The 14,537-nt window shown below is 34.2% G+C and overlaps 1 protein-coding gene across 2 annotated transcripts in view; it reads left to right on the forward strand.

Annotated features, from left to right (window-relative positions):
* Positions 1-14,537, forward strand: part of LOC104692024 (contactin-associated protein-like 4) — a 216,740-nt gene that overhangs the window by 178,159 nt on the left and 24,044 nt on the right. For both annotated transcript variants that reach the window (XM_010403748.2, XM_010403749.2), the window contains 2 exons: positions 7,337-7,507; positions 12,445-12,663. In XM_010403748.2, the coding sequence (XP_010402050.1) occupies positions 7,337-7,507; positions 12,445-12,663 (390 nt within the window). The remainder of the gene's footprint in view (positions 1-7,336; positions 7,508-12,444; positions 12,664-14,537) is intronic.

Consider the following 14,537-nt stretch of genomic DNA (forward strand, 5'->3'; position numbering starts at 1 on the left):
CTGTCTTTGATACTCACATGTTACACCAATGCAAAGACCCTGTATCTGTCTTTTTGATGGTTTCCCCTTAGGTTTTGGAGTCCACTATCATGTTCCCCAGAAAAACCCTTCCCCAGGCTGGAGCAGCCCTGTTCCTTCAGCCTGAAGGGCAGGACAAGTGCTCCAGACCTGAACATTCTGGTGGCCTCCACAATACTTGATCCTGTTTATCAATGTTTTCATTTGCTAGGGGAAAGGAAATTGGAAGCCCAGTGTAGATGGTCTCTTACAAGTGTTGAATAGATGGGGTAACCACCTCCCTCGGTTGACTGGCCATGCTCACTCAGCCTGTGATGCAGCAGACCTCCATTGTGGCCATGGGCAATGAAGCCAGTGACAAAGACAGCAATGAAACAGAAACACTTAGAGCTTGTGTAGTACTAATAACTGGGGGAGGAATTTGAATTCCAGTGCTCACCAAGTTCCCAACTACTATTAATTACAGATGTGACAGATCTTAAAATATGGAAGTCAGCTAGCTTCCCCAGAGTAATCTCTAAAACAAGCAGACAGTTCTGATACCCATTGACCTCCCCGACTTCATTTGATGTTTGCTTAGTCTGAGTGATTGAATTGCTGCAATATTTCACACTGTTGATGAAGGATCACAGTATTTCTAGACAAGCTGTGATAGAGAATTCTAAAATATCATGAGAACAAGCATAGAAGTCAGTCTGAATGTCAGAGAAATATTCTTGTAATGTCATACAACATTACAGTATTTGACTTCAAAAAGAAGCAATTTTGAACTGAAATAAGCTCAGTGAAAAGGTTCCAGAATATAATAGTTATTGGTCATAACACAGCAAAAAGCTTGAAAAAAGAACATTGCTTTTGATTGTTAAATAATGCAATTTTTCTCAGTCATTTACATCATAAAGACAGTAAGAGAAGATGTCTTTAAGGAGTTAAGAACTAAAATTTGGGAAAACAACACAGAATTTCTGAAAGAAAAAAAGTAGTATCATAGAATTTTGGTGTAAACCCAAAGTGCAATTTGTTAAGAAAACCACAAATTGTATGAGTGTATATAATAAAATATCTAAATATAAGTTATTATATAATTTGTGGCATGTTATATATATTATATTTTATATAATGTATAAAATAGAAAATATTACCCATATTATGAAATTATCATATAAATATTTTATACCATGATATATAATGAAGTCCAGAGAAGGGCAATGAGGCTGATGAAGGGTCTAGAGGGTAAGTCCAGTGAGGTGTGGCTGAGCGAGCTGGGGTTGTTTAGCCTGGAGATAAGGAGGCTCAGGGCTGACCTTACCACTCTCTACAAACACCTGAAAGGAGGTGTAGCCAGGTGGGGGTCGTCCTCTTTCCCAGGCAACCAGCAACAGGACAGGAGGACACAGTCTCAAGCTGCACCAGGGGAGGTTTAGGCTGGACATCAACGGGATTTTCTTCACAGAAAGTGTTGTTAAGCATTGGAGTGAGCTGCTCAGGGAAGCTGTGAAGTCATCGCCCCTGGAGGTGTTTAAGAAAAGACTGGACAGAGCAGTCAGTGCTATGGTTACTTCACAAGGTGGTGTCCAGACAAAAGTTGGACTTGATGATCTCAGAGGTTTTTTGTAATGTACTTGATTCTGTGATACGTCCTACATAGGAAATTAAGTATATATAATGTGTAGACTGTATTAAAATTTATTATTTCCCCGTATATATTATATGTTATGTATTACAATAAAGAGTGTATGACTTAGTAGATTTTTTCCCAAAGGTCTTTAAGTATCAGCAGTGGTTTTTATAATGAACATTTTCTTTAATATTCAGTTTTATAGTAATTGTAAAGAGCTATGACTTGCAGTAGTTTCTGAGTTCTACATATTAATTTTACTTTAGACAAAACTGATGAAATTTAAACTCTCTTCCCAGGCCAAATTTGAAGCAGCAATTTGAAGCTGCAGAAAGAAAGCAGGCCATTATTAAGACTTTTTTTCTAAGCTGAGGTTGTTGACACCCATGAGGGTCCCATTAATATAATTTTAATGATGTTTACTTTGGGATAGGTGAAGAATGCAAAAAAATTGTCTAGTGGCAAATACCCATTTTTCAGAAGTGCTGTCAAACAAGGAAGAATAGATATTCTTGGATTCACAGAGTGATTTGAATACTCTTCAAAGAGATTATTGCTTATTTTTGCTTCTGTCGCTCTCCAGAACTAAATTATACACTTGTATTTCACAGGGGATAGCCTTTATTAAATAGGTTTTTGTTCTATGTGACAGACGTAAGTTTTTCAGAATAACTGACTAACATACCATGTAAAAGCATGGGGGAGAAGGTTTACTGGTATTTATAATACATTCAGTACTTCATTAACTGACTCGAATCTAAAAGATCATAAATTCTCATTGCATCAATAATCTATTCCTTGTAGGACATTTACTTGGAGGAAAAGAAAATTGTTTATGCCCTCAGAAAAATAAAGTAGAGCCATGAATAATTTGTTGAATTGAATTGTCATAAACCATGCGCTCTGCTGACTGAGTTTCCAGGTCAGAGTTACTTATTTGGGTACATGACTAAAAAGTCATGTATCAAATGCAGTCCAGCAGAAGTTGCCTATTCATTGTTGCATATTTTTTATTTTCACTCTTTTATTTAACATTCCATTACGGTACTTGGCTTCTTTATTTTAGGTTTTAAGGATTGATCCCTTCAATGAAGTATGTTATTTACAAGAAAACCAAACCATATTTGTCAGAGCAAGGAAGGAAAGAGTAGCCTTCTGTAAGAAAAAAAGCAAAAGCAATATAAATATAAATATAGTTTATTTTATGAAGTTTTAAAGTTAAATTCAGATGTTACTGATTTTTTTTCATCATTTGAGATAGTTACCTAACTATATTTATAAGATGCTAAGGTACAATTAAAATACTAAAGATATTCTAGAATAATATGGCCATTTAAAACAAAAAGTCAGTAGTATTTGGTGACACTGAGCACCATGCATATGAGTAGCACTCACCTTCAAAATGCAGTACTGATTTATTACTGATGCATTTCTATAATCCCTTTCCTGCTCTGCAGTACAATATGTTTAATAAATTGTATGGTAGGACTGCTGTTATCACATTGGAAAATATATCTAAACATAGTGAAAGTTAAGATTAACATTAACGTATATCAACTGAGCAGGGTTACAGGAAAGGTTTTGAAGCATATGAGGATGAATGAAGTCTTTGGTACATTAATAGATAGAAATGGCCTTCATCAAAAAAGAAAGACTTATCTCCATTATTTTTGTCCTTACTGAAGTAAAAGCTAGATGTTGAATAAATTCTAGTAGAGTGAGTTAGTATGAGTAGGGTGAAAAAACCCGACCCTTCTCTGTTGGGTGTTTTTTGTTCTTGTTCTTTTCATTACAAGAGTTGAGTGGACATATTCTGATTTATTACTCTGAATTTCCAGTAAGTATTAGGACATATAAATAAATCCAAAATACTGAAAGATAGCTAATGTGCTAAAATTATGTGTATTAAATGGGTAATTATAATCCGTCAGTATCAGACTGATTCTTGGGCCAAAAACAAAATTGATGATATAGATCTTAATAAAAAATAATACAAGGATACTACAATGCATTGTAAAGATAATATATCATTCAGCATGAATTTACATTAAATAAAGGTAAATGTAATAGTGGTGAAGGGAGACTGATAGACTCTAGTAAGGTATTTGATAGAGTATCATATACTTGGCTGAATTAAAAAAAGGTAAATTCAACTGCAAAATGACAGTGCAAGCATGTATTTGCAAGTAGATAATCCATTCAATGTGAGTTCTGTTTGACATTTAAATGAAAAAAGAAAAACCAAATAGTATGAGCTTTGCATGTAATAGAGACTAACTGTATTAGCCAATCGTAAGTGATACCTTCATTAAAGCAGCACAGTAAATTTCTAATTTAGCAAAAATAGTCTGTTTCATCTCTCTTCAGTACCCTGAGAAATCAGGGCATGTCTTTTACTCTCAATAGCACAAATATCTGTAAACTGTCTGTTCACTTCTTCCGCCTTATTTAGCTTTATATAAATTATTAATTCATATTTGTCCTAACTGCAGTCTAATCAACCTTGTTTTGGTCCTCTTTGCAGCTTCCTGCATAATTAAGAAGTTTAATACAAGTCTGACATTACAGTTTTACAATATATGAAGAGAATATAAGGTTAAAGGATAGCATTAAAGAAGTTGAGGTTCATTTTTTAGTGAAAGCCTTTAAATCTCTTTGCCGAATTTGGGCATAATCTGAGGTGAGATGTTAAACTTAATGGAGTTTCCTAGAGGAAGAAATTTCAAATAATGTTCTTGAAAGCAGGAAATAAAATCAGAAAATTATTTAATGTTTGGGATTTGAAGCTAGACTGTATATGGATACATATATATGCACAAACTGACAGTAAAAGCATTTGTGAATTTTCCATAAATTGACATTTTTTAATGGAATCAATTGAATATTTTTCCTAGACTAAATTCTCTTTTTTGGACAAGAATTGATTCAGGGAGTTTATATAGTCTGTGTCATACCAGAGGTTGAACTAGATGATCACCATTGTCCCTTGTGGTCTTTTATCTATGGTTCTTACAGTTAAAAAAAACCCCCAAAGTACAAAATATATTGTTCAGCAACATAAGTTCTTTATATTCTCTGTCTCAGCGCTCATTGTCCCTGCTGAAAGAATTAACAATGCAACAATTATCACAAGGAACTGATACAAATGATGAACATTTCAGTTTTGAGTAGGAACTTGAAGAGTGCTACAAATTGCAATTTGCACAATTGTTTTGAGAGGGCTAATTTATCTGTCTTGTTATTATCGTCCCTTTTACATTTTATAGTTTCAAGTTGGTAAGACTACTTGATATATGCCAAAAAATTATGTAATTTATTAATAAAAATTACTTTATGTATCATTTATAACAAATAGGATCCTCCTTTTTTTTACGCATAGGAAGACTGCAGTCTTACTGCTTAGATAAAATGCTAAATAATATTGATTTCCTAATTGCATGGTGTTTGGCAGTTCCAGAAAACTAAATGGGAGACTGTGAGCCAGATGTCACAAAGTAAAGAAATTCTTTTCCCAACCTGATTTACAACAGTGTAAGATACTTTGTAATATGCTTTCCCTAAGTCTGTATTTAACCTTCTTTATTGATACAGTATCTTTACATTCATAAATCACACAGTTCTCAGCGCTAACAAAAAGAAAAGCTAGATAAGAGAAGGCAGTAAATTAAGAGAGGAAGAATAAAACTTCCTATCCCTACCCTCCCAAGGACTCCATTTTGATTTACAAAGATCATCCAAATGCTTCATTGAAGCTAATTGTACCATTATTTTACTGGACTGTTACCACCACTATTGTCTCTCTTCTAATTGCTGGCAATGTTGTACCAATTTTGTATAAATTACGGTATTAAACTTCCTATTGTGTTTGAATTAGTGGTAACAGCCAGCCCATTATTTTTAAATAGCTGTGATATACTTGAGTCATAACTGTTGTGAAGTTTGCTCTCTGGGAGCCATGACCTGAAACAGTTGAGGAACATGGGCTGAAAACTGATCCCAATATGTAAGGCTGCTGCTTTTGGCTAGTGGTGCTTTTCACAGGTTGGTAACTTCAAAAAGCCCATAAGGCAGCACAGGAGAGTGAGGTGCAAATCTACGCATTCCCTTCCCAGCCCGAGCCATCTGTTCACAGCTGCCTAACCATGTAAAAGTTGTCCCGATGGCTGCTTTAATTTGTGATAGCTGGCAGTACTCCTAAGTGTCAAAAGTCACAATGAGCAATTACCAGAATTTGTGTGAAAATCCTGTCATGCTGCTCTTCTAGGTATGGGATCCAAATCCTTACTAAAACTGTTAAAACTCTACTGGAATGAGGGAATGGACTTTAAAGTTACTTCACTGGCCGTGGACTAGGCCTCTGTATACAGTGTATTATAGGGTTTGATTTTGCAGGGAAGAGAGAAATTTTCTTTTTTTTTCCTTCTGCCTTCCCATCCTAAAAGCAGAGCGTGGCTGGAGCAAAAATTACAGTTTTGCATAACTGTTAGAGCCCGACCATAACATTATCAGGAGAATGTGCAGTGAGCTTGATCAAGTAGATGAAAATATTAAAAGCCTCATTTGGTTTAGAAAGCAATATAGCTTAATAAAGAAATACAGGTACATCTGTAAGGATTCAGCAATAATAATAAGGTACTTCTAGTTGAACACTGTAAATGAAGATTATGTCCTCATTAGAAGAGGGTGATATTACAGATGTTACATCAGCATTTTAATAATCAATAACAAAATCTAGCAAATTATGATTGAATGACAGCTTAAAAATATATAAAACCAGGAAAATATCTATGCTAGTTTATTCAATTTTGCGATTTATTTCTTTGATTTCTTCTACAGTAATTACAAGGATATTTGTCCTACATTCTTTGAGATACCTGGTGAATTACACTGTATTACAATGATAACAAGACTCTTTTCCTTGTTATGTAGAATTGTATTTAACAACTCTGATAGTTCTAGTTTAAACTATAACTAATCCTAGAGTTGCTAAGGTTGGAAAAGACCTTTAAGATAAAAAAGTCTGTCAGCCTTGCACCACTCCTGCATTCACCACTGAACCATGACCTCAAGTGCCATATCCACAAGCTTTTTTTGTACGCTTTCATGCATTGTGACTCCACACTGGGAAGTCTGTTACAATGCTTTACAACCCTTTCAGTGAAAAAAAAAATTGTAATATTTAATCTAAACTTGAGGCCACTTCCTCTCATCCTGTCACTCGTAACCTGGGAAAAGAGACTGGACTCTACCTTGCTACACCTTCTTTTCAGGCAGTTGTAGAGAGCAATAAGGTCCCCCCAGTTCTCCTTTTCTCCAGGCTAAACAACCACAGCTCCCTCAGCCCGTACTATTATAATGTAGGTGTACTTCATCCATAGCTGCTATGTTTGTTTACTTCATGAGATGATGCATCCGGCCAAAACTGAACTTTCCAGCTGACATGAAATTCATTTTGTTTCCTGTTTATTGGTTTTTCATTGCCTGAGCTGAGGACCTTAATTCTTGATAAAACATTATTTTGCATTCCCAATAACGCCTACCTTTTTGTGTTATGAGCTAACTGGGAAGCTTCTGTGGATGTTAGACTCTGAACACTGCAACCCCTTCTTAGACCTGGGCACTTTCCTTTGTTTATCAGTTATAAAAATTACGCTGGCAATGTTAGATAACACTGTATCATCCTTTCCTTCTGATAACCAGGAACATTTTGGAATTCAGCTTCCTTCAACACAGAGACATCCTACCTGCATTTCCCCACCTTCCATGGAGAACTCAGTGCAGACGTCTCATTTTTCTTTAAAACTACTGCTTCCTCAGGAGTGTTTTTAGAGAACCTGGGAATTCAAGACTTCATAAGGATAGAGTTACACTGTAAGTAACAAGACTGATGGCATTTTTGTTATTATTATTATTATTATTATTATTATTATTATTAAAAAAATCAGATTTTATTTAAAGGGGGACTATTTGAAAAATGTTCTCTATTTTTATTACTTCTACTACCAGATCTTTATCATTATCCAGAAAAATCACAGCACTAAGACTGTACAAGTATCCATTTGAAGAAATTTTCTGCCTCAGAGGTTTCTTAATCTAAGAGCACAGCAATCAGCCCCTGACTGCTCAGACTGTTTCTGCTTCTTGTGTTCAGTGCATCTCTGCTACCAAATTCTTTCTCTTCAAATTTTAAGACCAGGCAGTATATGTGGCTGCTGGGAGATCACTCAGTCACCATGAGTGACTCAGACCTTCTGTGGCACAGTATCCTAAGTCACACATTCTCATCTTTTTTTTTCAATTTCGTTTCATTTTATTTGTGAAGACACAAATTCTTAGACTTACAAGCAGAAATAATTTTTTGTTGCGTAAGAGAGAATTAAATATCCTACTAAATCCAACATAAAATGACTAATGTAAAATGAAGCCTTTGTTTTAGTTGACTCAGTGTATTACTCTTACATTGCTCATTATTAAAAGGGAGAGTATTTCAAAGGGTGAAGCACTTTTTCATTAGGCTTTTGAATTAATTTGAAATGTCACATTAATTGAAAAGTCTTATGCTTGCCTGGTGCCTCTGAGAGTTCTTTAGGATACTTTTTACCTTGGGATTAGACAGTTCCTCATTATTTTCCGAATCAGTTTTGTTATCAGACTCCAGTATTTTCCAGAGAAGAGTACAAGTAGATATGTATGTTATATTGCAAAATACTGCTATATAAACATTTTTTATATTTTAATAAAAATTAAAATATTATGCTTTCTCAGTTTTTTGTCCATGTTAATGTCTTATGTTAATGAAACAAACAGGAAAACATCTATTGTGTTGTTCCATAGGTAGTTTAATTATAGAATACTGTGTAATGTTTAATGAATTTGTTTTTCATCATCTCAAATTATAGTCCTGTATTTGAAAACCACCCTGTTTTCAACATTGTTTTTGCCATGTTTTTTGGCAGTATGAACTGCCTTGTGTTAAAGATCTGTGAACAGTTTAAAGGACAGCAGCATTGTAAACTCCGTGTCATACAATACAGAAAGTATACTGGATCAGCACTTCAGTGAAGGCTCTCTGAAGCAATGATGATAGTCTTGTCTGATAAATGACTTTCCATTTTCAAAATAAACAGTTAAATCATGGAAGCATTAAACGAATGCTTCTGAGAACTAAATTTATTCAGAGATTTGTCAGAATACCATAAGTCTTTCTTCAGAATAATTGTATGCAGACAGACTCATGTCACTTGTCCCATTCATTCATAAACACAAACTACTGCATACTTATGGGTTTTAAATGGCTTTGTATGAGTAGGGAGGTATGAGAGAAAGCAAAAGGCTGAATTAGTCTGTAATTTCAGCATCTAAAAAAGCAAAGTTATCTCATTATTGCTTAGCATATAGAGATATTTCTTCACTTCCATAAACACCCTAATTTGTTGAGTAGACCGACCTATTATTTTTTGTAGGTGATGTGTAAATTTTATGGAGGGTTGTTTGTAGTGGACCCAGGATTGCCTGTTCTTATTGAGGGAAGTATCAACCAGAAATAAGCAATATATATTTCCATCAAGGGTACCTTTCTCAAAAAAAAATCAGCTTGAGCATTTCATATGCTATAAGATGATTTAGATTTCATCATCATATAAAAACACACATCCTTTATAATAATTGTGAATGTAAATTCCCAATGTACACTTGATGTTCTATTAATATTTAGTTTAACATAAATTAATGTATTTTATTTGTGTAATCATAAATAAAAATCATGTAAACGTCAGATGCCACTGTTTAAGATGATGATGTAAGAAAATGTTTAAAACTTATTATGTCATTAACATTTTACATTCAGTACTTGGGGTGACTGATTTTTTCGTAATACTTTATTGATTATTCTCAAACTTTATATCTAATTCTTTTATTTATGGAGTAGTGATCTTTAGACCTTGAAGTCTAACTCCAAACAAGAAATTTCAGGTCCAGAAACTTAATAGGAAATGTGAAGCTTAGAGCTGTTCGGTTGGTTTTATGAAGTTATAAACACTGCAGTGCATCTTTGTATGTATTCTAGAACATTGTTGCAAAAATGGATGTGTGCATCCTAACTGTATTTTAAAACAGAGATTAAGTGAATGTTCAAAGAAGATACCTGGTCCCTTTTTTTGTTTTGCACTGAGTTATAAAACACTCGTTGAAGTTTTTCCTGATTTCCTGCAGAAGTAGTGGTTGAAAGCAACAAGGACAATTCAACTCTGAAGAGAACACTTCTATTTACTGATCGGACCAAAGCTTATATGCTCTAGCCAAAGGTCTGGGTATTTTACATTGAGTGCTCACTGAGGGTTTATTTCCAATGAGTTAAACAGAAGTATAAAGTAGGGTTGGAAACACTATGGTGTATTGATTTGGTTGGGCTTCTGCAGTTGCTTTGGAAGTAGTTAAGTACAGTCCAGTATGCAACTGCTGGTGGCCTTTGCCCAGATTTGTAACTTACTGTTCAGGATGAGTGGAATTCAACTGTTTCCTTTATGGAAAATGCTAGGATTCTGTAGCATATTAGTTGGTAATGACTTTCTGCTTCTGCACATGATGCTCACACTGAATACTCTGGATGGTTCTCTATGGCTGTTCTTTCTGTTAGTCATTTTAGCCACAGCTAGCCACTGACCACTCTCCGTGATTACCGGCAACTACATCTGCCACGCCATTTTGAAAAATCTGTAGCTGTGCTCTGCCTATGTTTGAATGCACCAGGGTTACAAGAGTTCCTGCAATGCTTGGATAGTTTTTAAGTAACACCAGTGTAGATAGGACCCAAAAAAATATTCTTGTGCTGGAAGTGAACTCCTTCAGATGCATTCTCTTCTGCTGCCTAAGAAATGACCAAAGTGCTCTTTGCCTGTATCCTTCGTTGCAAGATAACAAATTTTAGAACCCATTTTCATCCTTCTACATTCCTTGGCATATTTTCTTATAAACCCAAAAATTCTTTCAAATTTGCAGTGCCATTGCTATTAGCAAAAATATTTATAATATTTTAGAATGTTAAGTGATTATATTTTTCACATTTTCTGACATATTCTGGTTAGTCTTCAGACAATACAATGGATGACCATACACTCGTTGTTATTTTGGCCTTCATATGTAGAACTTCAGCAACTGGTTCCCTTTTTCAAGACTGTATTAATTTTTTAGTGGTACTAACATAAGTCATTATTTCAGTGTTATTTCAAAATCTTTATTATGTGTTTTCTTGCCTTTAAATCTAAACAGTAACATTATTTATCAGATCTGTCATTCTGATATGCTATTTAATAGGCCCATTCAATGAGTTCAAAGCAGAACTTTCAGGCTTAACTCCAACAGTATCCTGAAGATTACAAAGACCTCTCTGCAGAAGGTAACATTCAGTAGAAATTCTTTTTAGCCAGTCACATGGACTTTCAGTTGCTTTTGTTCTCCTACTGTGTGGGTTTGGTTTTTTTTTTCCTTTTATCCCTCTATAAAGGGAGAGTGAGATCTCAGCTTTATCTAACTAAAGGAAATTTATCCTAAAATTCATTTATTTTACTGAGGAACTGTTTTTAGACATTAATTATTTCTTACTATTATGTAAAACTGTTGATTTTTAAGCAGAAGAGGTAATTTATCACAAAAGTCATTCTGTTCATAAATTGACTGCACAACACACTTTATTTTATTTGGTAAGTGAAATAATTTATGTATTTCCCATTTTGCTTTTCTCTCTCAGGTTCAACTGCTATAGTAAAATACTTTATATCAACAAGAGTTAGGGCTTAAGGGATTGCAAATGTGCGGTATTATTCAGTCTAAAGGCTGGCCAAAGTGGATTTAAACGTTTTAAAAGGCCTAATATATTTTTAAAGAGTAAAAAAAAGAAAGTAAAAATACTGCATGGAATATTTTTTCTAGGTCAGTAAATTCCTCTTAAAATGTTGTTTGAAGCTCATCTAATTCCCTTGACTCCTAATTTTTTTGCTTTTCTGTCAGAATTCAATGACATAAATGGGGAAACATTTTTTTGGATCCATGGAATTTTTTCAGACCTATAATCCTTTAATGAAATCCTTTAAAATTCAAAATTGTGGCTATCTATTGTTTAGGGATTACTTTTTTTCATTCATGATTGTATTTGAATATACGAAAGAAAGACTTTCAGAGAGAATACTCACAATTTTCAGATCTTCAGCTGTCTGGCATATTCCTCATCTTTTTGTTTTGACCTGCAACGATTGAGTTATGTTTTTCTAGGCAAACTATAAAACTGAGTATAGTTTAATAAAACTTTATAAACTGAAAGTTGCTTAGAGAAAACCTCAATTTAGATCATAAATTTATAAATTACATCAAAATTTTCCCTCTGATATTCATAGAGACTATATGCATAAATAACAAAGGCAAATAGACTGTAGAAGATGCTGGTTGGATTATAGTTGTGATAACTTAAATATAGTTAACAATGACAATCGGTTAGTGTATAATCAAGAGATGCATTTTATCCAAACTGAAAAATCGCAAAGCTAGCACGTTTCAGTGTTTCTTGACAACTATGCTCTCTAGGGGTCCACAAACTGATTGGTTTCCATGTGGTGCATAAATCATTGCTCTTGCTGTCATTGATTGTGAAGAATGAGCTGCAGGCCCCTGAAGTAAACTCTTCCTCTAAAACAATCAGTCTTATTCCATGAAACAGTAGGCTAAACCTTAAAGTAACTTGTTCTGCTATTAATTATTTTGTGACCCAATTAACTATGAAATAATTTAAATGTCTGTTACTACTATCCCCCTTCTAGCTCCATATGAAGTGGTTTTTTCATTTGATGTGGGAAATGGACCTACCGAAGTCATAGTGCAATCACACAATTCTTTAAATGACAACCAATGGCATTATGTGAAGGCTGAACGAAATGTCAAAGAGGCTTCCTTACAAATAGATCAACTTCCTCAACGATCTCACAGTGCTCCACCTGATGGACATATTCGCTTGCAGCTCAACAGCCAGCTTTTTGTAGGTAGGCGCTCCACAGAATACTTCCTAATTATCATCACAAAAATATGAAAATGCTGGGGTGAGGAGGGGAAGAAAAAGGGTTGGCAACCAGATCTTCAAAAATACTTTGTATGATGACATGAGAGCCTCTGTTAAAAATCTGTGGAAATGTTCACTATTTTGAGATTATAGATGGAGAGCTTTGGGCAATAGTTACTCCAGGACACAATTTCAAATAAAGTTTACTTCTTTTGAGGTTTGTTTGAAGGACAATCCAAAGATCTACGTTTGCACCCTTTTTTGAGAGGATGTAATCTGCTGAAGGAAGCTGGGCTATTTCTGTAACTTCAAGGAAATTTTGTAGTCTCTCTTTATTCACAACTTCTCAGGTTGAAATACAACATTAAGGCATTTAGATAAAATGCTGAAAAACTAGAAATGGAGTAAAAAAGAATTAATTAGTATTTATTTAGCTATTACAAGAAGCTATATAGAGCTATGTGTTATATCCACAGTAGTGTTCTTACTGTAATATTGCCTTATTATGAATTCATAAGTTTCTGATGTAAATATACATTGTACAGTATAAGAGCATTTAAAGTTGGCCCTACTTTTAAATTAAAAGACTTTTTTTTAGATCTGCTCTGAGAAAATGATACTAAATGAATGTTTTATTAGCTGTGCTTTGGGGAGGGATGCATTTAAGGGAAATAGTGTTCTAAAACTGTAGCTACAATAAATGTGAATGCTTAGAAAAAATGAAGAGAGAAGTCTTGTATGCTCTGATAAAAATTTTGACCTGTGCCTCAAAAGGTATCAAGGGTAGAAGATGGAGACTAGATCAAACACTGAAGAATTTTATATTTTCATTAAAAGCATAGAGAAGGATTGCATAACAAAAAAAAATATATCCAATATATTAGTTACAGTGGAGTTAGGAGAAGTTTTGAGATTGGTTTATATTCACAGTAATGCACTAGATTTATTAAACAAAAGACCAGATTTCTTTTTATTCTACTACAGTAAATTGTATTGCTGTTCTCTGACTTGACTTGCCATGTAACTGCTATTATATGAATACCTGAAATTAGATCAGTGAAACGCTCTAATTCTCAAGGTGTGCTGGCACTATCAAGTCTAAACACTTTTCTAATTATTTTGACAATTAGTTGGTCTCTAGTTCTACTAATCCTTCTCTTAAAAAATCTAATACTATCATGTATTAACAGCTGCGCTTTCTGGCAACTTTTTGGCCATTGAATAGAGTGATATTTTTTGTCAAATAATCTGGCAAATTTGAGTAAGCTTATATACTCTTGTCCATCTCTTTTATGGAGCTGACAGTATAAAAACTGTTTTGACTTACCTACAGGCAAGTTGTCTAGCTTGTTTTCTTCATATAATGTTCAGGTGAATAATTGTATTGGAATAGTGATTTTGTTTTATGTCTGGTGCTGTGGCTTTTTTTTCGCTCTGAAAATTCGTGAAGATACTGCGATTAACTAAAGTATCTAGAAAAAAAAGAAATGTAGAGTTTCTTTAGAATGACATTAGCAGAGGCACTCTTTACTTAAATGTCATCTTGGAAATCTAGTACCTTCCTTAGTCACCCATCACTCAGTCAGTAACATATGAAGACTGTGATTTCTTCAGGCTAAAACATTCCTTACTTCTTGTAAAGAAGTAGGGAAGTTGTACACTGGTTTTCCAAAACCAGAAGAACTAGAGGTTAAAACAACCCCCAAAACCATAGAATCATAGACTTGTAGAGTGGTTAGGATTAAAAGGGACTTTAATCTAGTTCCAATTTATTGCCATTTTAACAGAGATGATATTAAATTGCCACTACCAAGTGGTTTTGTTCCACTATAACTGAAAATAACAATAGCTATGTCA

This window comes from Corvus cornix, chromosome Z (genome assembly GCF_000738735.6).
Source record: "Corvus cornix cornix isolate S_Up_H32 chromosome Z, ASM73873v5, whole genome shotgun sequence".
Classification (NCBI taxonomy): Eukaryota; Metazoa; Chordata; class Aves; order Passeriformes; family Corvidae; genus Corvus; species Corvus cornix.